Consider the following 22,845-nt stretch of genomic DNA (forward strand, 5'->3'; position numbering starts at 1 on the left):
TCCAAAATTCATAGGGTGTTTTATCAATTTTCTTATAGGGTATCATATTTTGTAGATGACAAGCAGGTAATAAAGTTTCCCCCAAAGGTTATTAGGTGAGGAGAAACTTATTAATAAATCATTCATCATTTCTTTTAATATTCTACTTTTTTTTTCCGCTACTCCATTGAATTCAGGTGAATAAGGTGGAGTAAATTCATGCATTATTCCTTCTTTTTCACAAAAGTCATTAAATAAGACATATTCTCCACCTCGATCTGGTCTAATCCTTTTTATTTTCTTATTTAATTGATTTTCTACTTCAGTTTTATATAATTGAAATATATCAAATGCTTCATCTTTGTTTCTAAGCAAATATACTTTAGTATATCTAGAATAGTCATTTAATAAAAGTTACATAATATTTTTTACTACCTCTAGTCATAGTTTGTTCCAAATTTTTCAAGTCTGTGTATTAAGCTAAGCAATTTAGATTTTCTATGTGTAGTTGAACATGATTTTTTGGTTGACTTAAATTCTGCACAAATTCCACATTTATTTAAATATGTATTACCAATGTCAGATATTATACTAAGATATTGCATTTTTTTTAGGATAAGAAGCACTAATATGTCCTAATCTAGCATGCCATAAATCAAAAGAATCAAGCAAGTAAGCAGAAGAAGATGCATTTTCATTTGTTATTGTAGAAATATTGAGAACAAAGAGTCCCTGATTACAATAACCTTTTCCAATAAAAATGTTATTTTTAGTCGGTATAATTTTGTTTGACTCAAAAGATACCTTAATCCCATTCTTTCCCAATAGAGTTACAGAAATTAAATTAGCTCTTATATTAGGTACATGAAGTACTTCATTAAGTGTCAAGGTCTTGCCAGATGTGAGTTTGAAAATAACTTTCCCCTTATCAAGGACACTTGCAGTCCTAGAATCAACTAAATACACATGTTCTTCTCCTTCCCCCACTGTGGTGTAGGAGATAAATGCATTTCTATTTATATAGATATGCCTAGTAGCATTAGAGTCTACTACCCATTCTTGCACATTAGCTGCAAGAAAAGTTTGAGAAATGACCGCAATAATAATGTCATCTCCTTCAACTAAATTTACTTTTAGTTTAGGAGGATTGTCATTTATCACTCTTTTCTTGTACCGAGGTGCATGGTGACCCGGCTTACCACATACAAAATAATGTCCTTTCTTTTTAAAGGTGGAATTATTACACTTAGGTTTGTAATCAGGTTTCTTATTTTCGTAACTGTTATTTGATTTGTGCACTTTTTCTTATACAAAATTTGCTCTTGTAGTCAACTCTTTACCTTTTGCAATTTTAAGTTCCATTCTATTTGTATCTTCAATCTTCGAGATGTCAGGAAAAAGTTTGGCGTATGGAATAGTAGGCAAAAGAGGCCCACCATTTAAAGTAGCAGGAAGCGCGGCGGCAGGAAGCACAGTAGAGGCAATGACAATGTCATTGGAAGCAAGCAGTGCAGAAGTAGAGACAATAACAACGTTTGGTTCCATTTGTTTAAAGTTTCATAAATCCTTAAGATTGTTGGAAAAATAGGATAAAATAATAAAACCTAAGTTGTGTTGGACACTGTCCTTAAGGATTTATTTTGTAATCCTCCAGGATTTAACATGTTCTTCTGGGATTTAATTTCCAAGATCAAAACAACAATGATTTATCTCTAATTTATAACCCAGCAGAAAACATAAAGAAGAGAGAATATAGAAAAATAGGATTGCCTTTCTTTGTAAAAATAGAGGCTATTTATAGTGGAAAAAATGGTTATTGTAAACGGTTATAAAAATCTTGAGATAATAAAATCATAACGGTCAAATTTAATATTAGATTTAAATATCAAGCCTGCAACAATAAAAAAATCTCATAAATAAAATCTTTAACGATCATAAAATCTTTAACGATCATAAAATCTTTAACGATCATAAAATCTTTAACGATCATAAAATCTTCAACGACCATAAAATTTTCAATGACCACAAAATCTTTTGAAATATAAACTAATTTTACAACACTTTGTTCTCTCATGAAAAACAGAATTCTTTGAAATATATAGAGCAAACATACTATTTGTGAATAATGCATAAGTTGAGAGATGTCAATCTTGAGATCTTTTAACAAAGTAATTAACCAAAGAACTTCTACAACTGTGGTTGCCATAGATCTGTATTCTGCCTCTATTGAGCTTCTTGGCACTGTAGGTTACTTCTTAGACTTCTAGCTGACCAAGGATTCTCCAAGAAATACACAGTACCCAGTCAATCACCTCCTAGTTTCTTGACAATCTGCCCAGTCACTATCTGAATAAGCTGTGATTTTCATGTTAGAATTTGCAGACATAAACAACCCTTGCCCTAGAGTTCCTTTCAAGTACTTGAGCTCTTTGTAAGCTGCTTCTATATGAATCTGAGTTGGTTTATCCATAAATTGGGATAGAACATGAACACTGTATGTTATGTCAGGTCTAGTCAAGGTAACATACATTAGCTTTCTAACAATTTGTCCGTAAATTCCAGGATCATTCAGAAGATTATCTTCAGTGTGTACTAGCTTGACATTGACTTCCATGGGTATTGAACTTGGCTTTGCTCCAAGCATTTCATACTCCTCCAACATTTCTAACATTAACTTTCTCTGTGCAAGAACAATTCCCTTAGTTGACCTTGTTATTTCCAAACCAAGAAAGTACTGCAAGTTGTCTAAATCCTTGAGCTTCAAGGCAGTACTTAGGATTGCTTTTAATTGATATATTAGAATCTAATTCTTGCTCCCAACAATGATGTCATCTACATGTACTAAAACTTCAATAAAGCCTGCACTTTTTTGCTTTGTAAACAATAATCTACTTTAGTATGAGAAAAACCATTTTGTAATAAGCATTCTGTGAACTTGAGATTCCATTGTCTAGATGCTTGCCGTATTCTATATAAGGACTTCTGTAGCTTGCAAACCAACTTTGAGTTTGAATCTCCAGCCTTTTCTTCATACTCCCCCTTCATCTAATAGTCCAAAGGTATATCCATGTAGACATCTTCATGTAGTTCACCATTCAGAAGTGCATTATTAATATCTAATTGAGCTAAGGTCCATCCATGAGTAGCTGCAAGAGCTAACAAGGTTCTTATAGTTGTATGTTTAGCCACTGGACTAAATATTTCTTGAAAATCAAATTCAGCCCTTTGAGTGTATCCTTTAGCCACCAATCTTTCCTTATACCTTTCAATAGAACCATCTGCATCAAATTTGACTTTGTATACCCATCTACAACCTATAGGCTTAGCTCCTATAGGTAAGGGGGTGATGGTCCAGGTTTGATTAGATTCGAGGACATTAATCTCATTTTGCATAGCATCATTCCAGTGATCAAATTGTATAACTTGATGAAAGGTTTAATGTTCATAAGTAGAGGAACATTGAGAATAAAGGATCTATAAGAAGGAGACAATTTATCATACGAAAAGTAATGCTAAAGTGGGTGAGAAGTAAAATAAGAGACTAAGGGAGAAACTGAATTGTTGTACGGAGGTACTGCATTCTTACCTTCGTTAGGTGGCCATTTAATTCTCTTCAGCACCACTTAGACATGATTAAGGCTTCACGGGCTCTGTCTTTATACGGAAGCTAATGAACATTTGGGCCAAAATGCCCTAGGCCGGTTCAAGTCCTACTCGGCTTGCGAGGACAGGCTCTGAACTTGTATGAGGCTTGTTGCCGCGTATTGGGCCAGTGGGTAGCCCGACCTGGTCCCTTTCATATGGGTTGTATTAGGCCTAGTTATCCGTGGCTCAGCAGTTATCAATTGCCTCTTTACTCCCTTATTAATTATTCTATGATTAATGAGGGGGTAAATTACGAAATCCCTAATTATTTTTGCGCGGCTTTAAGAGAGTTCTGTCAAATATCCTTTCTTTTGTCTCCACCAATTTTGAATTTTCACTTTCACCTGTTGCTCTTCCTCTTGCACCGTATCTACTATTTCGCTTTCCCTCTTCCCTGTTATTTCAATTCTCTGATTCGAGTTACGTGTTCACTCTTATTATGGCTCCTACTAAGATACCCGCAGTGGACGGTTTAACCTCCGTTATTACTCCTTCCTCCCTTTTTCAACATTTTTCTCGCGACCTAGTAGATACCGAGATTTATAAGATTAGGGCGCCTCTGTGCAATGAGCAAATCTTCCTCCCTAACCCACCACCTGTGGGTTTGGTTGATGCTTAGCAGGGCTGCAATTTGGTCTTTTTTGTCAAACAACACGAATTCGGATTGACCTTTCCCTTTACTCCTTTTTTTATCGAGGTCTTCCAACGATTTAGGGTTACCCCCTAAATGTTGTCTCCTAACTCCATCCTATTCATGTGTAGCTTCGAGTTTATCTGTCTGTGTTGGGTTTTATCCCTTCTATCGATTTATTCTCCACCTTCTTTTGCTTAGTTAGGTTTGCCCATAGGTTTTATTATTTTGTTTCCTGAGCCAGATTATCCATCTTTACTGGATATAAAGACTCGATTAAGGGTTGGGCAGAGCAATTCGTCATAGTCGAGTTGAAAGAGAGCTCAAGGATTGAGTGGGATGTTGACCTCTCTTGGGGGGAGGTGCCTTAGGTTTGCAATGAATTCCCTAGGCTAAATCTCATGGATTAAATCTGCCTTCTTCGACTGGCTTCTGTAAAGAAAAAATGATGTCGAGAAGTGCATGTTTATGTCCAACCTACGGGACTTCAATAAGCCGGTACCTTTAAGTTTTCCTTTTGTGTTTTTCTTTTGCTATTTTGAATCTTGACTGAATTTGTGCTTCTTTTTCAGCCTCCAACGTGCCGATGGACAAAATCAAGCTCCCCAAAAACTTCACCTTGTCTCGGGAGAACATGAAGGACACTTTAGATGCTTTCAAGACCAACAAATCTATCTCATGTAGCTAGGGAGGTTTTTCAGGCTGCAGCTTCAGTGTCGTCAATTCTTCCTTCTGTTCACGCCCTTACACCTTCGTTGGCTTTAGTACCGATGTTAGGAGGTTCTTGTTCTACAGCCTTCAGGATATCGGTTCCTCCCAAGATGTCAACCTTCTCTAAGGCTCTTGCTGCCCCAAAGGAGGCCCCTAAAGAGCCCCCTAAAGAGCCTATTGTTGTTAGCGAGTCTCAAGAAGACAACTCAGAGGAGGGCTCCAAGTCTCTAACTCTGAGTGTCTCTCCTATCCGGATAGTAGGTAATATTGTCATTGGGGGCAAGACTACCAAGCGTGCTAGGACCTCGAAACCTGTGAAGTTAGACCCCTTCCCTTTTGTCCACTAGGGAAAGAGGGTGGTAGAGAACCTTTCTTCTGCCCCTAACAACAAGCGACTGAATGTTGCTGAGGTTAGTCCCGACTCCACACTGGCCTACCCTTCTATTCTCTTTACCCGTCAAAATCTTTGCCCATGCATTTTTATTGGATAGCTTGACTCCTAAGTAAATATAGTTTGGCATTAATATATATATACAAGGCATTAAAATTCTTTTTCTGCTCATTTATAGAAAATTTAATGGTAATTTCTTGAATTACAAGGATTTATTAATTTACAAATATTAGTATAAAAAAATCTTTTTACGAAATTAGACATTTATTAAAATATATTGTTTACACTAATTATTTTTTATTAGTCGAAAAGTCATATTACTGTGAAATTAATTTTTTTTACTACCTTATATTTAAATAGTTATCATTGTGCAAACACTTAATATTTTTTTAGAGAAGCATGTATGTAATTATTTAAATATAAATGAATAATTATTTAAATAAAAAATTAAATGTAAACGTTATTCTGTTAATATAACAAAAATTTAACATTCAATTCAGATAGCATGAACTAATCTGCTAATAGATCAATATCTACCAATAATTTTAACTTTAATTTCGTAAAATGAAAACACGGACTTCAAAATACTCCATCAGTTGCCATTTCTAGCGTGATATATACTCCTATCAAGGACATGAATATTTGAGCATATGGCACAACGGGGAAGCTTTATTTTCATGTCAGGTTTTTGGGTACAAACCTATTTAGAATAAAAAGATTTCGCAATAATTTAATTAATTTATTTTTTAAATAGAAAAATTAAATTCCTTTTTAAGTTTTCGAAGTATCGATGGTGATGAACACCCTAATAGATTCAAAATATCGATGATCAACAATGAGACAAGGAACTTTACCCTGTTACTTCATCTCCATTAGGTACACAGCACAAGTTAGATATGCCCTCTTGTAACCATTAAAATTAAATAAGGCAAGATAAATATGATTTTATTACGCTAGTGGTAAACAATAATAACACCCTAATGATGTTCACTACATAGCAACATATTAAAAGTGCAAACTAAGCAGCATGCACTTAAGCTGGGTGAGTTTCCAGGAAGAAATTGTATTTCACCAAATAAAAGCAAGTCATTTTTACCTAAATATCAATTGGCTAGAAAGCTTTACAAGCAATTGACGGTGTAAATTAGCAAGCACTTTTGCCATGAACCTTGTACTAAATGGCTCAGACAAGGTGCGTTCTAAAATTACATGATTGAATCATATGATTTGCTAAAAAATAAATCATAACGTATTTGACACTCACAAGGCTGAAAACTCGACCTCTTGAGTGCAAGGACGATATGCTACAAAAGTATTGTCATTTGAGAAGGATCCAGGGTTGAAACAAGTGATTCCTGTGTATTTGAATGCCTTCTGCTCACTCTTGTCGCCCAAAACAATCTGAGAAGGTTCATCAAATATCTCAAATGAAATTGGCTTCTCACTATAAAATTTACATGGATTATCATCAGTTTTAAAAGGAAAATGAAATTCCTTTTATCCCTAAATCTAAACTTTGCAATTGGTTAAAAACCTTTCCAGCTACAGTGCCAATCAATGCTTCTCTCAAGAACTCAAAGTCATTCAAATCAATATTTCCTACAAATTGAAGCATTCAAAATAAATCTCCAATCAAATGAACCATGCAACTAGTCATATGCTTTTTACATCTGGCAAAAATGTGTATCCAATGCTCCATATCTGATGTTGCTTTATAGAAAACACGAAGTGATAATGGAAAAATGTCTGAAGAAAGCTATAGCATTACCGTATGTGGAGATGGATATAGATGAAGACAATGATCATAATTCCAGATAATAGGCTGAACAATAAGAGGAAGTGGGCAGAGATGACTTTGATGGGTTATGGTAGCAACCAGCTGTAGAAGTCAAAACTCATTAGTTTCACTGAGCAATAACCTCAAAATGATGAAATCTATCAGCAGAATATATGAAAAAGAAAAGGTAAATAGGGGATAAAGAAGTAAACATGTTCAAAGGGATCAGAAGTCTCCTCTGTAGAAGGGGGCATCAAACATGAACGACGCATCCTATACAGCAGATCATATCGGAAAAATACAATTTCTTGTGTGTAGAACTTGACCCTGCATTTGCATATAGAGTTAAGCACTCTTCAAAAGTTGCATATCATGTTTCTCTATTTCATGTTGTAAAGGTATTTTCACAAGAATTTCATTTAGGCCTTCATTATTAAATTGTACACAGAATTTAAAATATGTGATTTCCAAAAGCCAGTAAAAGAGAGTCTAGGGTAGATGTTATATAAAAAAATTTATTTGTTTTAGTGATCAAACAGATCAACCTGCAAGGATTACTCGAAAATATGGCATTTGGAATGTACTTCTGAAGCTCTTCTGTTAGATACTTTGGTAAAGCACACCTAGGTAATACTGTTGATGGACCTGAAGTGGTAAAAACATTAATCATCCTCATGTCATGTAAAAGTAAAGCTATTTATGAAGAGATTAAAAGTATGTATAAAAAGTTTAATATACCTGCATCATCAGGACCTGGAATAAATAGAAACCTACTATGCTCTTTTAGCCTTGGATGTGCTGCAATCATTTTCCCTAGATTTCCAAACTGCAATCTACAGTTGTAGAGTGGTACTTTATTGAGTTTATTCATGCCACCATAACTTGTTCAAAAAAATGTAGATGGAAGTCCAAATATCCCTCACCTGAGACTTGAAAATGAATGAAAGGAAAGATTGCATGGATGAGAACAAAAATTCCCCAAGAAAACAAATAGAGAAGGAACAACTTCTTGAATCTCAAAGCCATCAAGTACAGTCTCCAGCTTTCCCATTGCCTTCTCTCAGGATAAAACAATATTATGATTGAAGTGAGCTACTTATCAAAACCACCATGCCACCCCAAGTAAATAAATAAATAATTCTCAAAGGCTTTTAAATCACCTCTTCACTGTCTAGCCAAATGTCTGAGAGTATGACAAACATGGCATTAACAGCTTTCTTTTCCAGCTCTGCAAGTCTTAGCTATTGAAGTATATAGGAAAATCACTAACAGTTTATCATATTTTAAAGATACAAAGGAACTTTCATGAAAGTAATTAAATTTTTATTCCCAATCCTTAATCAGTGGAGGCATACAAGGATACAGTTTCCTCTTTTGTTAAAGTACCACCACCAAAGAAATCATGTTGTCCAAGTAATTTCAATGACTTGTCTCTGTCCTCTAATGGGGGAAACCCACATGTGAATACCTGCATAAGTAAGCATTAATTGACATTTCAGATAAATCAATTATTAAATTTTCATGCAGATTCCTGAATGGTGATGAGAACAACAAAATATCTCTAAGCAAAGTAGAAACTTAAAATGTTAACCAGTCATATAAGTTCATGCCCAGAGAACAAGGGATTTGGCAATGCCTATAGGATATCTACTAGGATGACGTCATGAGTCAACAGGTGATCAATTTCACTGGAAAAAAAGTAACCTAAATGTCAAAGTTCTATCAGTTGCATCACATAATATATAGCTGCATCAAATGCTTGCAGGCGGGAGGCTCATGTCTTCCTGCAATGTACGCATGCATATGAAAAGGTAAGTTAAGATGGCACCAACAGAAAATTTTTTAAACTCCAATATACAGGAAATTAGGACTACTAAAGCTGTTGTATTGCTCTCAAGTTTTTTAAAGAAAAGATAACCAATATGCATGTCTTAAGTCAAAGTACAAGGTACACTTCTTCAAGCGGTAATCAAAGCAATGAACACATCTCCAGCACAAACCCTTCCCTGATAGTGATTAGTAGTAAGCACCCTTTTATGAAATGATCACATTCTAGTATCTCAAAAACCAGCAAAATGGAAACAAGAATAGACTTCTTGACAAGGAAAATAATAACTAATATTTGAAGTCAAACCATTGCATGAAAGGTTTACATTAAGAGGAAATTCAATACTAACCTGAAAAATACCATCCAAGAGCATCTCACCTTCTGCAACAACAATTGTATTCTCCGATAAAAAGCCTGTAGTTATCTTGTAATACATTTTAAGGAATACGATGGCATACATGTATGTTTAATGTACAAATAATATAAATTGAACAAAGCAAAAAGTAAAACTATCAATAACTTGTAGAAAAACCATCATTCTTAAATATGTGAAAATTACTTTGCCAATCAAATTTATTAGTTGGTTTTGTTCCCATCATTACCAGATTTCAGGTCTGTCAGACAATGCAGTTGAAAAAAATAAACTGTCAATGACATGTCATTTCAAGCAAATAAAAATTGTTTTTAAGGTGGATTGGGCATGTTTTGGTCATTAAAACTCCCATACAGGTAGAAAAGCAATTTCAAAATTCCGTTTGCAACATCTTACTATAAGTACTTTTCTAAAGCAACTTCAACCTAAATGCCAAACAGACAAAAAGTAATTTGAACCTCAATGCTAGACAGACAAGTTATTATTCGATTCATTTGCAAGTCATTCATGACCAAGCAAGAAGATATTAAAACGCAAATAGCAAGACAACCACAACATGCTATTAAAGAAGGATCTCTTGAGGTCAAAATGCATAACAGCTCACACAAGTTTGGCAAGGCCATGTGGTAACTGCTTTACATTCAATGACGCAACTGAACTTCATAACCTCACAAAAAAAAAGTCTCTATTAACAGAGGAATCAGAAAACTAAGAAAATAATTTCACCAAAATTAAGCCTTGTTTTTAACCATATAACCAGAGCTAGGAAATTATGCCTGAGTGCTAAATGGCAAAGGAAGAATACAGATCTTAGGTTCACATCATGCTGAAAATATATATACACAAGAATATCATAAGAAATACTTAAGAAGGATATTGCTTTAGACAAATTGATTTCCACTGATGCAGTAAGATCTTCCAAGTAGAAATGGCCATCCTCAAATTGAGATATCACACCCATGACCCATCGTCTTCCTGTTTGCCCAACCAGAGACTGAATTGGAGCTATCTGACAAGACATACCACATTGAAATATTGTGTCAGTAAAGCTAAATGTCAAAATTTTCTGCTTGGAAGTCCATTTATAAGTGTCTATTAGCAGATGGTTTAGAAAGGAGAGAGATAGAGAGAGAGAGAGAGAGAGAGAGCACCTCACAGTTTCCATAATGTGACATTTCAGTATCAAATGCAGGTTTGGAAAAATGCTGATCGTGAGAGATTCTCTGGAAGAGCAACAAATACCTACCCTTGTAAAGAGCAGATTTGGCAGAAGATCCACCATGTATGGATAGCCCCCCAGTATGCCTTAGAATGATAACCCAAATCATTAAGGAGGGAGATCAAACAAAAAAAACAAAAAAGAAAGGAGGAAAGGAGAATTACTCATTGCCCAAAGTAATGCAGGCAAGGAACTTGAGAAAATTCAAATTTAAAGACTAAAAACTTGAGAAATGGATGTATAGTGTCTAGGTGTCAACAACACTTATTTGGCTCATGTCCGATGATATCCCATATCAGGAAACTTCAGAATTTTACTTCTTAGAAGGCAGGAGTGATTTCATAACTTCCATATTTGCTGGAAAAACCATTAAATGTGTTTGGAAGTTCTTATTTTTATTTTTAAGTCTTCTGTTAGACATGGCTTATTTAGGATTATACTATTTCTTTTAGTACTTCAGAGTTCAAGCCCTTAGAGGATTAGCGTTATTTGCAGTCCAGTGACTCCTGTGTCTTGAATGTTTACAGCTACTTTAGGTCTATATTCTCTAAATAACCAGACTTGTCATGCTCTACAATTTAGTCTTTGGTCATTAAAATTTGAGCAATTGTTGCCTCTTCAATTGTGTGATGTAATTCAATCCTGATGCCTATGAAACCAAATGTGTGATATCTATCAAAATCTAGGTGTTAAGTTTAGAATCTTTAATTTCTTTCCCTTTCATATCAATCAGATCTAAACTTGAGCAAATTACGCAGATTTCATCCACACAAATCACTTGTGTATTTGAGTTTCCATCCATCAATAGACTCCACAACTCATCCACTAAGCTACTGTAGGCCACCAACACAGCAGAAAAGCCACTCTACTTTCTATGAGAAAACATAAAACCTAAATTAAATAAATAAAAAATGCTAACAACGAATTTTATGTTCAACTTCCCCATTACTAATATAATACTGGCCCATGAGAGGATTGATAGTCAGTTAAATATATTAACAATGGCATGTCTATAAGTCAATACCAAATATAATTTTTCTTTTTTCCGTTAATTCTCAAGGAAACACACAGATTGATTGCGTTAGTTATTCGGGAACCTCCACTAATTGAAACTGTTTACAGATCCCACATCATAGAAAACAGGGAAAAGCAAATATCACCTTTACATGTATAATTGCGATAAAAAAGATAGTTGACCAAGTTTTCTTAGACAAGAACACGGTATATATTTAAGAAGGAAAAGAAAATAAAAAAGAAACGAACATACTGATAAAATTGCTTCTTGATGGGATCAAAGTGAAATTTTGGGACTAAGAAAGCATCAATCACACGAATTGTGGCATGAGAAGAAACTGTGTCACTTGAGGTTGGCTCAACTGCATCATCAGCTTCTAATAAACTGCTTATGACACGACGTATTGGCTCCTTGTCAATTATGGAAGATTTCACTCCCACTTTCTCTAAATCCATTCATTCATTTCAATAATCAGATTCCTAATAAGTGGTCAATAATATTTAAAACAATTCAACAAATGGAGAATGAGAACTCTTACGTGATTCATATTGAAGGTGGTCTAAGAGGAGATCAATGGCCTCATCTTCAGCACCTTGGAAACGATTGGCAAAGGAGAGGATCTCTTCAAGAGCATCAACTTTGAGTGTGTACCCTCTAATTTTAAATTTCTTTTGAATTTTTTTCCTTGCCACTGAGGCATTCATATTTTAGTTGTCGAAAGTGTAAAAGCACATTACAGCACAAGGGGTACAAACTATCAAGGGCCTAGGTGGGCAAGCCTGAGGAATATGAGGCACAACTTTATTAGAACATCGTGTAAAGATTCATTAGAAGAACTAATACTACAACAAGGGACTGCTAAGATTCCTTTTTGTCAAAGCTAAAATTAGAACATGATACTCATACAAAGAAACAATTGTAGCTCAAGAGGAGAAAACATGAAAAGATCACAGATAGGAGTAAGTACAGATAATTGGATGAGTAAACATCAGAGTGACCAATTTATCATTACAACATAATTAACACTCTACAATTGAAGAAAATGGCCAATTTTATCCAATGCTTTCTAGGAGATCAGCAGGAAAAAAAAACACAATTACAAAGGAGGACACAGAAATAAGCAAACGGAAACCCTAACCTGAGAGGGATTAGAAGGACTGAGAAGTAGACTTCTAATTGTCTCGGCAGCAAACAGCTCGGTTCTGGTTCTCCGCCGTGCCTTGAGGAACTGTGAGAAACTGAGAATACAGCAGAGGGATGCTAGAGAGTAAAGGCTATGAAACTTGCGATTAGGAAATGGCGCCGGGAAGTAGGGTACCGCGAAAATTCAAGATACCAAATTCAGAACCAGTTTACATTTATGACCCAAACCCATTTCTTTTTTTATTTATTTAATTTAGAATATCCTTATAATTTCGCTTAATTAATAAAAATATTTTAATATTTTAAAATTACATTAAAATATTTTTATAATTTAATTTTATTAATTGAAAAAGACAACAGTAACTTGTTAATGATTTTGACCGTTTGGTGAGAGTAATAATCTAAATGTTTAATTGTCCTCTAATTAATAAATAAAATTTAAATATAAATTCAATTAAATTATAATATTTTTACTCGTCAAATAAATTTAATTTAAAATTTAAAATTAATTAAATTATTGAAAAGTTAAATAAGTTCACCATTTAATATAATATTATTTTTATATAATAAAATATGCATTTTTATAATTTTAAATTTTTTTAAAAAAATATGTTAATTAAAATATTAATTTTTTAAAATTTTATTATATACAAAATAATATTTATTATTAATAAATAATATTTTATTATTAAAAATAATATAATATTATGTTAAAATTTAATTAGCACCTAATAAAAATATAAGAATTTAATTAGCTAAAAAATTTAAATTGAATTTATTTAACTTAAAAAGAGAAATATGAAAGTTTTTTTTTCTTTTTGAAATAGGGAATAATTAGAGGACAATTAAACATTTAGATTGTCCAGTCTTAAGACCGGACCCCATTTAATTAGGACCCGCGTGAGACAGGTCCAGTCCGTCCAGTTTTAAGACCGGACCCCATTTAGATTTCTCAATCAAGCCGCCCCAATCTTACTGGCCCAGAAACCAGACCTCCCTGGGGCACCAGTCCTACTCTCATCTTCCGACCCAGCCCGGAGAAGGAAAGGCAACCAGCCCATCCACTTGGTGGGTCCTCCAGCATACATGCCAGAGGAGAATTAAATGGCCGTTACGCATGGGACAGAGATCTGATACTCTCGTACGTTCGTATCAGTATGGCAGAGACAGGTGGCCCAATGAAAGCAAGACCATTACACGTCACTAACAGGTAGAGGAAAGGAATAAAAGGGGAAGAACACCCTCCTCTCAGACTAAGCTTACAGAACGCATTGTAAACCCTATTTTATGGATCTCAGATTATCAATTGGAGCCGTCTGTGGGAAAACGAAGGAGATCTTTTCATCACCGGAGTTCCACTTTTACAAAACCCACTGAAATCCACTATGGCTAACCATAATGAAAACAACCTTGCAAACACTCCCAATGACCTGAGCTCTGTCCAGGAGGGGCAACAGTTCTCTTTCTCCAGCCCCACAACCCCAAACAACCAAACACCAATCCCTTTCGACCCCTCCCCAAGCTTGGCGGGGAATGCATTCGGAGCTGTCTTATCCAACCAAGACCTCCAAGCCATGGAATGATACGGATCCAATAGGGCAAATTTCTAACAATGGTGTGGAGCAAACTTATGTCATTCAAATGGATCTAAAAGGAGTTCAAAATCATATTCATATGATCCATATATATTTGGGGCGTGCTTCAACTCATATGGGACAGATTTGGTGCAACACTTGCAATCATAGGCTTAGGGAGCTTAATCAAACCCATGGGCTAAAACTACACAAAGGGAAGCCTAAAGTGAAGATCAAGTAAGGCTTTTGTAAAGATTCAGCTTTGTTATGATGGGCTTGCTATATTTTTATTATTTAACACTTGTTTTATTTTAGCTTTGTTTGGGCTTGTATTCTGGCCATACTTTATCTTTTAAGTTTTAGAGTGTTGGGCCATGTTTTGGGCTTATGTTTTAATACTTATGTGTTATTTTAGTGTGTGATTGGGCTTGGGCCTTATGTGTTTAAGTCAGGTCCAAGAAGAGTGTCTTAGGGTTTTATTTGTTTTTCTCCTTACTATATAAGGATAAGAAACAATTGTAAGAGGCAGCTTTTAATCAAATATTTCAGAATTCTTTTCATGCCTTTGGCGTGTATTGCTTTGAGTGAGAGTGAGGATTTGCTTTCATCAATTGCACTAGGAATCTTGGCTTACTTATCAACTATTCGTTGTGGCGTTTGTCAGATTCTCATCTAAATCCTTCGATCATTGGTGTTTCAGCTTCTCTAAGTGTGGGGTGCCATAGGAGGTGGGTTTATCAAACCTTTGGATTCCATATCTACTTGTGCGTGTGGGTTTGAGGCTTGTGCCATAGGGTTCCGCATCACATGGCCCTTCAACTACAAAACACTGCCCACTGGCTGGGGCAGATGATGCAACAGAGGGGCCTTAGCACCCCAATGAATGTGACGCCGGTAGTAGAAGAACCCCGAACCAATGAACCCCAGCCCACCTTCAACCACCCCCAAACTATCAGCCGAGAAACCAGAGAAAGGGGGCGAAGAACAGGAGGAGAAGATGAACTTGAAGCTAGAGTCCATGGAAGAAGAGTGAGGGAGCTGATAGAAAATGACGAGGCAGACAGTTATTCTGTCGGAACAACCAGGAGGACGGAAAGTGAGGTGCAGGAAGAGGAGTATCGTCTAGAAAAGAGGCCCAGACAAGAAGAAGAAAATGTAGATAAAAAACTGCAGAAGCTGAGAGAACAGCTCCTGGCTGAGTTAGGGGCAAAAGACCATAGCCAGACTCTATTACCCACCTCTTCACCCTTTTCGAAGTGGGTGCAACAGGAGACTGTCCCCAAGAAGTTTATGATGCCACCTATGGCAGCATACGACGGAGCCGGGAACCCCAGGGAGCACGTCTTGAACTACAAGACTTTCATGGAGTTGCAGACTCTATCAGATGCCTTGATGTGCAAGGTATTCCCAACGACGCTTACGGGGCCAGCACAGGCGTGGTTTAATAGCTTGGAGGCTGGGAGTATCAGGAGCTTCGGGGATCTGGCCAACGCCTTCATCAGCCGGTTCATAGCCGGAGTACCAGCGGATAGAAAGACCAGCTATCTGGAGACAGTCAGGCAGAAAAGGGACGACCCGTGAGGGAGTATGTTGCCCGTTTTAATACGGAGGCCCTACAGATCCTCAAGTTGGATGAAGGGAGAGCGGTGGAGGCCATGCAGAAGGGGACGACCTCCGCTGAGTTTTTTGGCTCGTTGAGTAGAAAGCCTCCCACTACGCTGGCAGAGCTGATGAAGAGGGCGGAGAAGTACATAAGGCAAGATGACGCCCTGGTGACGAGTAGATTCGCTAAGGGGGTAGAAGACAGAGGAAAGGCCCTCGAAGAAAGGAGATCGGAGAGGCATGAGAAGAAACAGGGCAAGAAACCTGAGCCCTATAAGCAGCCTTGGGACAGGAGAGACCAGTGACCTTTTCCCCCTCGGGTTTCAGAACCAAAGCCATTCCCTCCACGTATTCCGAAGAACTTGACCCCGCTCAACGCATCTAGAGCCGAGGTGCTCATGGCAGTTCAGGATAAGGAGTTCCTACAATGGCCCAGGCCTATGAGGGCAGAAGCAAACCAATGAAATTCTGACAAGTATTGTCAGTATCATCGCACCCACGGCCATGATACCAACAACTGCTACCAGCTGATTAGTGAGATCGAAAGGCTAATCAAGAGGGGACACCTCAGGAACTTTGTGAAGAAGCCGGAGGGACAGAGACCTCAGTCGAACCCAGCAGCACAAGCACCCAGGAGGACGGGAGCAGGGCCGGTGAATGATGGCTCCAGTGGAACCATCAACATGATCGTTGGGGGGACCGAAGGTCGGATGAGCCGAAGGGGAAAAAAGAGAGGCCGAGATGGGGAAAGCAGCAGCGCAGAAGTCATGCAGGTAGTTGAGCACTCTCCGGTAACTATCACCTTCTCTCTGGAGGATGCCCAGGGTGTTCAGATGCCTCATGATGACGCCCTTGTTATTGAAGCCGTCATCCACAACTACTGAGTTAAGAAGATTTTGGTGGATGACGGGAGTAAGGTGAACTTGTTGCCATACCGGGTCTTCCAGCAGATGGGAATTCCTGAGGAGCAACTGGTTCGGGACCAAGCCCCAGTCAAAGGGATCGGCGGAGTCCTGGTACCTGTGGAGGGGAAAGTAAAGCTAGCTCTCACTCTAGGAGAAGAGCCAAGGACTCGCACTCATTATGCGGTGTTCTTAGTAGCCAAACTCCCCCTAAGCTACAACGCAATACTGGGACGACCTGCGCTGTTCGACTTTGAGGCCGTAACTAGTATCAGGTACCTGGCTATGAAATTCCCGACAGAAGCGGGAGTGGGGGTAGTCAGAGGAAGCCAGGAAGAGGCTAGAGCAATATACCTGGCCACGGTATCAGAGCCAAACTCAGCAGGAGAAAAACTTGACTCAAAAGTTTTGGAGGTCCGAGAGGAGAAAAAAGAGGCCAGAACAGAGCCGGTTGGAGAGCTGGAAACCTTTCTCTTATCAGAAGCAGAGACAGATAAGGTATTCAGTCTTAACGTCGACCTCACTGAAGAGCAGAAGATGAAAGTTATGGCCCTGATCCGAGGTCACGCATCAAGCTTCGCCTGGAAGCCTTCTGACATGCCAGGGATTGACCCCAGAGTGATGACGCACAAGCTGAATGTCCTCCCAGAGGCCAGGCCGGTAAAGCTGAAGAAGAGGGTAGTAGGAAGGGAGAAGCAGCAAGCCACTAGGGAGGAGGTGCAGAAGTTAGAAGAGGCAGGATTTATTAGAAAGATCATGTACCCACAGTGGCTAGCAAATCATGTATTAGTCAAAAAAGCTAATGACAAATATAGGATGTGTATAGATTTTACAGACCTCAATCAAGCATGTCCCAAAGATTGTTACCCCCTCCTTGATATTAATAAAATGGTCGATTCTACGGCCGGATTTGATTACATGTCGTCTTTGGATGCTATGTTTGGTTATCACCAAATTCCAATGGACAGGTCGGATGAAGAAAAAACCTCGTTCATAACGGAAGATGGGACCTACTGCTATAAAGCCATGCCTTTCGGACTGAAGAATGCCGGGGCAACATACCAAAGATTGATGAATAAAATCTTCAAGGATCAGATCGGCAGGAATGTCGAAGTATATATAGATGATATGGTGGTGAAGAGTCCGACCTTTCAGCAGCACTTAGTGGATCTGAGGGAGGTGTTCGAGGTACTAGAGCAGTACAGAATGAGGTTGAACCTAGCGAAGTGTGCCTTTTTTATCATGGGAGGAAAATTCCTGGGATACCTGATAAGTGAAAAAGGCATTGAGCCCAATCCGGAGAAAGTGGAAGCTATCCTGAATATGCCCGAGCCGACCTGTGTCAGGGATGTCCAAAGACTTACTAGAAGAGTGGTGGCGTTCAATCGCTTCATGTCGAGGTCGGCAGAAAGATGCTTGCCGTTCTTTAAGAAGTTAAGGAAAGTGCCGAACTTCGAATGGACCGAGGATTGCCGAGAAGCTTTCAAAGAACTCAAAAGCTATCTCAGTTTGCCTCATGTACTTAGCAGTCCACTGGAGGGAGAAGAGCTCCTGATTTATTTATCAGCTTCAGAACAAGCCATCAGTGCTGTGTTGGTAAGGGTGGAAGGAGGAGAGCAAAAGCCTGTTTTCTATGTCAGCAAAGTGCTCAAAGATGCCGATGTGAGATACCTGAATATCGAAAAAATAGCATATGCCCTGTTGCTGGCAGTCAGAAAATTCAGGGTCTATCTTGAAAGCCACCAAGGAGTAGTGATGACAGACCAGCCGTTAAAGAAAATCCTCCACCGGCCGGAAACATCAGGTCGAATGCTCGCCTGATCCATTGAAATTAGCCCCTATTGCTTAGAGTACCGACCCCGGACCACCAAAAATCTCAAGCCCTTGCGGACTTCATAGCAGAGTGCTCGTTCAATGAAGAACAGATGGAACGGGGTGAGTCGTCTTTGGAAGGGCAGTCCTCTCAAGAATTCAGCTGGAAGCTGTATGTGGATGGGGCATCAGGCGCTGGGGGCAGTGGTGCTGGAATAATGTTGAAGGGACCTGAGGAATTTAAGGTTTGCTACGCCCTACGCCAAGAATTTAAGGCTTCTAATAATGTGGCAGAGTACGAAGCCCTAATAAATGGAATGCTGGTAGCAAGGGAGGTAGGGGCAACCGACCTCGAGGTGAATAGTGACTCCCAGCTGGTAATCAATAAGATAACAGGGGCATATCAGGCCAGATACCGTACCATGCAGAATTACCTAGCAAAGGTAAAAGCCATAGAAGCTGAGCTTAAGGGTCGGGGAGTCACAATCAGATACCAAAGAATACCTCGGGAGGAGAATGAGGAAGCAGACTTGCTCAGTCGGTTGTCCAAGGAAGAGCTAGAACAGCTCCCTGACGAAGTATACATCCAACACATTAGCATGCCTGCCTTTAGCAAAACGGCCACTGTATTGCAGGTGGAGCAAAGCTAGAATTGGATGACCCCATACCTGGAATACCTAGAGAAGGGAAAGCTCCCTGATGACAAAGATGAAGCAAAGAAGATAGCAGCTCGTGCCGCTAATTATCAAGCAGTAAGGGAGACTTTATACAGAAGGGGAATGTAACGACCCGAATATCGGACCGCTATCGGCGCTAGGATCCAGATCGACTTAAGGTCACCGGGACCCGTAGCAAGCCTAACATACATCCTATAAACCAGTTAAATCCCATACATGATCAACTATAAACATGAAACTTTAAACTTTTTTCTTTCCTTTACCAAGCTTAACCTGTGCATGCACAAACTCATAAATATAAAACCCCACACTGGAGCCCTCATCAAATGCTCCAATGGGGCAACATGTCATACATTAAGCTTGGTTTGCATAAAACATCATTAAAACATTTGAGAAAGATCATGTGCCAAAAGGGATTAGCCATACTTGACTAGGGCAAAGCACAACTCTAACAAAGACATGTCATTACATATCCTTACATTTCAATACATACTTTTACATCATTACATGACTTTACAAATACATCATGTCTACTACTATCCTATTACATAATCATGACCATAACCATAACCTGCTGACCTCCTGAACTATCTTTGTCCCAGCAAACCTGGGGTTAGGGGAGAGGGTTGAGCTAAAAAGCCCAGTGAGCAGAAACTATAAAGGAAAAGCAGTTTGTAACGACCCGGAAACCGGACCGCTACCGGCGCTAGGATTCAGGTCGGCTTAAGGCCGCCAGAACCCGTAGCAAGCCAAACATACATCCTGTGAACCTGTTTAATCCCATACATGATCAACAACATACATAAAAATTAAAACTTTTCTTTCCAAGCCTAATCGGTGCACACATAACATATCATAAACCCCTCATTGGAGTCCTCATCAAATACCCCAATGGGTAACATAACATATGTTAGGCTTAGATAACATAAACATCATAAAAACATTTTTGGATCATATACACAAGGGATTAAAACAAACTCCAGTCAAGCACATTCTAAACTTTCATTACATTACATAACATACTTTTACATTACAAATAAACCATGTCCACCACTAGGCTATTACATAAACTTCTCTTACTCTTCTTGACTTCTCTATCTACTCTGTACCTGCAAGACTGGGGTTAGGGGAGAGGGGGTGAGCTAAAAAGCCCAATGAGCAGAAAGTAAAAACATTTGATTTAATTCCTCCATTTTTAGGTTTATTATTGTTTATTTTATTATTCTTTTTCTTATTATCATTATTATTATTATTATTTCATTGTTTTATTTCATCATATCATTTAACTTTTTCTTTTTCTTTTCATACTTTCATGAAATGCAACACATCACAGCTAATCACATAAAGGATGGTATTGTCACCATTAGTCCTCAACATCTCCAAATGCCAGGGGCGTAGAATGGGCCTCACTGGTCTTTCTCTTACATAACATAACATTCTAAAGTGCCAGGGGCGTAGAATGGGCCTCGCTGGTCTTTCTCTTACATAGTGCCAGGGGCGTAGAATGGGTCTCGCTGGTCTTCCATAACATATCATCATAACATAACATCAGAGGACTATGGATCACCCAACAACCATCCACATCAACATCAATTTATGCAATGCAGCATATTCGTGAATTTCTAATGCAAACATCCTGGAATATTTCATGGCATTAATGATGCATGAGTATGCTTTCAGATTCATTCATTTGTTCATTTATTCAATTACTTTACTTTAAAACTTAAGGAATTGTTCCACTCACCTGGCGACTGAAGCTTTAACAACGGACTCTGAACGACTATCTCACAACCGGGGGTCTCGGTTCCTCGGGTCCGAACCTACACAGGTGGACTCAAATGAGGCACCAACAACAAGAACATAACTCTAAACATACCCCCAAAAACCTCCTAAAAACACCTCAAAACATCCCTAGAAAACATGCAAGAAAAGGCTGGGAAGGGCACTTTCGGCGGCACCTTCGGCGGCCGGAAGTCCCTCCAGAGCCGAAAGTCAGGCAGGTTCGGCGGCACCTTCGGCGGCCGAAACTCCCAGACAGAGGCGAAACTCATGCATGTTCGGCGGCACCTTCGGCGGCCGAAAGTCTCGGACAGAGCCGAAACTCCAACTTTCGGGGGCAAGCTTCGGCAGCCTAAAGCTGCCTCACAAGCCATGTTCGGCGGCCGAAACTCCCTTCGGCTGCCGAACCTGGTTTCTGCCAAGGGCAGAAACTTGGCTCCTCTTGCCTCCAAGTTTCCCAAACTTCCTAATCATGCATAAAACTCTTCTACAACACTCATACACAAGCATACAAGCTCCTAGGGGCCTCAAACTAACTTAAACCCCAACTACAACACACAAGCAAACCACATTGTTCACAAATCACATAAAACCTAACATTTGCTTAAAAACTCATACAACCCTATACATGCCATTCTACCCCATAAAACAACTTAAAACTTACTTAAAACATGCAAGAGAGGTTGGATCTAAGCTTACCTCTTGAAGATCGAGAGGAAGAACGATCCTAGCTTGGAGGTAGGGAGAAATCCACTCTTTGATTTCCAAGCTTCCAAACTTGCTCAAACTTCAAAACTCTTCAAAAACAAGATGTAACTTGTTAAGATCTTAAAGATTTGAGGGAAAACACTTAAAATGACCATAGGAGGGCTAAAGCTTATCGTCGGCCGAAATGGGAGAGAAAACCTCGCCTCTTTCGGTCACGGGGTCCTTTATAGGGCTGGTTCTGTCACCTTTCGGCGGCCTAACGTGCCCCCACATCTCATGCATGTTCGGCGGCCGAACATGAGGTTCGGCGGCCGAACCTTGACTCACTCAAACAAGGCTTTCGGAGGCCTAAAGCGCTCCCAAAACCTTACCATGTTCGGCGGCCGAAATTAACTTTCGGCGGCCGAACCTGGCAAAGCCTCCTTGGTCTTTTTCATTCAAAACTAAATTTTCATTTTACTTTAGAAACATAAAATACCTAAAAAAAATATTTCATAAAACATGGTTTTACCCTTCTAGAGGTTTCCGACCTTCGAGATTCCACCGGACGGTAGGAATTCCGATACCGGAGTCTAGCCGGGTATTACATTCTCCCCCCCTTAAGAACATTCGTCACCGAATGTTCACCAAACAACACATAACATACATACTAAGCACATAAAAAACTTCACACTTACCTCAAAAGAGATGAGGATATTGCTGGAGCATGGACTCCCGTGTCTCCCACGTGCACTCTTCCAAGTTGTGGTGGTTCCACAGGACTTTCACCATCGGAATTTCCTTGTTTCTTAACTTTCTGATCTGTGTGTCTAGGATCCGTACTGGCTGTTCAACATAGGTGAGATCCTCTTGGACCTCCACATCAGGCTCACTAAGAACCTTGCTCGGATCTGACACAAACTTCCTCAACATCGAAACATGGAAAATCGGATGGATTCTTGCCATTGGAGCGGGTAAATCCAGCTTGTACGACACATTCCCAATCTTTTGCAAGATTTCAAAGGGTCCGATGTATCGTGGGGCTAGTTTACCTTTCTTCCCGAAGCGAACCACTCCCTTCATTGGAGACACCTTGAGCA

At 38.8% G+C, this 22,845-nt stretch overlaps 3 protein-coding genes across 4 annotated transcripts; all 3 read right to left on the minus strand.

Moving 5' to 3' along the window:
* Nucleotides 1–2,287: 2,287 nt before the first annotated feature.
* Nucleotides 2,288–3,024, minus strand: LOC110611565 (uncharacterized mitochondrial protein AtMg00810-like). The gene is made up of 2 exons (XM_021751954.1): nt 2,872–3,024; nt 2,288–2,782 (listed from the first exon to the last, which is right to left on the minus strand). Exons 1-2 carry the CDS (start codon nt 3,022–3,024, stop codon nt 2,288–2,290), a joined length of 648 nt encoding a protein of 215 aa, XP_021607646.1.
* On the minus strand, nt 3,025–3,372 carry LOC110611566 (uncharacterized mitochondrial protein AtMg00820-like). Its single transcript, XM_021751955.1, has one exon. It carries the CDS (start codon nt 3,370–3,372, stop codon nt 3,025–3,027), a length of 348 nt encoding a protein of 115 aa, XP_021607647.1.
* A 2,904-nt stretch (nt 3,373–6,276) lies between these two features.
* LOC110612169 (DNA polymerase epsilon subunit B) lies at nt 6,277–12,939 on the minus strand. Of its 2 annotated transcripts, none has more exons than XM_021752871.1 (14): nt 12,708–12,939; nt 12,108–12,348; nt 11,822–12,014; nt 10,487–10,640; nt 10,213–10,344; nt 9,312–9,389; nt 8,498–8,602; nt 8,295–8,375; nt 8,058–8,188; nt 7,873–7,967; nt 7,680–7,779; nt 7,347–7,461; nt 7,126–7,236; nt 6,277–6,758 (listed from the first exon to the last, which is right to left on the minus strand). In XM_021752871.1, the coding sequence occupies exons 2-14, from the start codon at nt 12,271–12,273 to the stop codon at nt 6,618–6,620; spliced, it is 1,602 nt and encodes a 533-aa protein (XP_021608563.1). In that variant the 5' UTR covers nt 12,274–12,348; nt 12,708–12,939; the 3' UTR covers nt 6,277–6,617. The 2 variants fall into 2 exon arrangements, with proteins under 2 accessions (XP_021608563.1, XP_021608564.1); XM_021752872.2 differs by lacking the exon at nt 6,277–6,758 and adding an exon at nt 6,768–6,956 and having other exon boundaries at nt 12,708–12,930.
* Between the last annotated feature and the right edge of the window lie 9,906 nt (nt 12,940–22,845).

The sequence above is a fragment of the Manihot esculenta genome, chromosome 3 (genome assembly GCF_001659605.2).
Source record: "Manihot esculenta cultivar AM560-2 chromosome 3, M.esculenta_v8, whole genome shotgun sequence".
Lineage (NCBI taxonomy): Eukaryota > Viridiplantae > Streptophyta > Magnoliopsida > Malpighiales > Euphorbiaceae > Manihot > Manihot esculenta.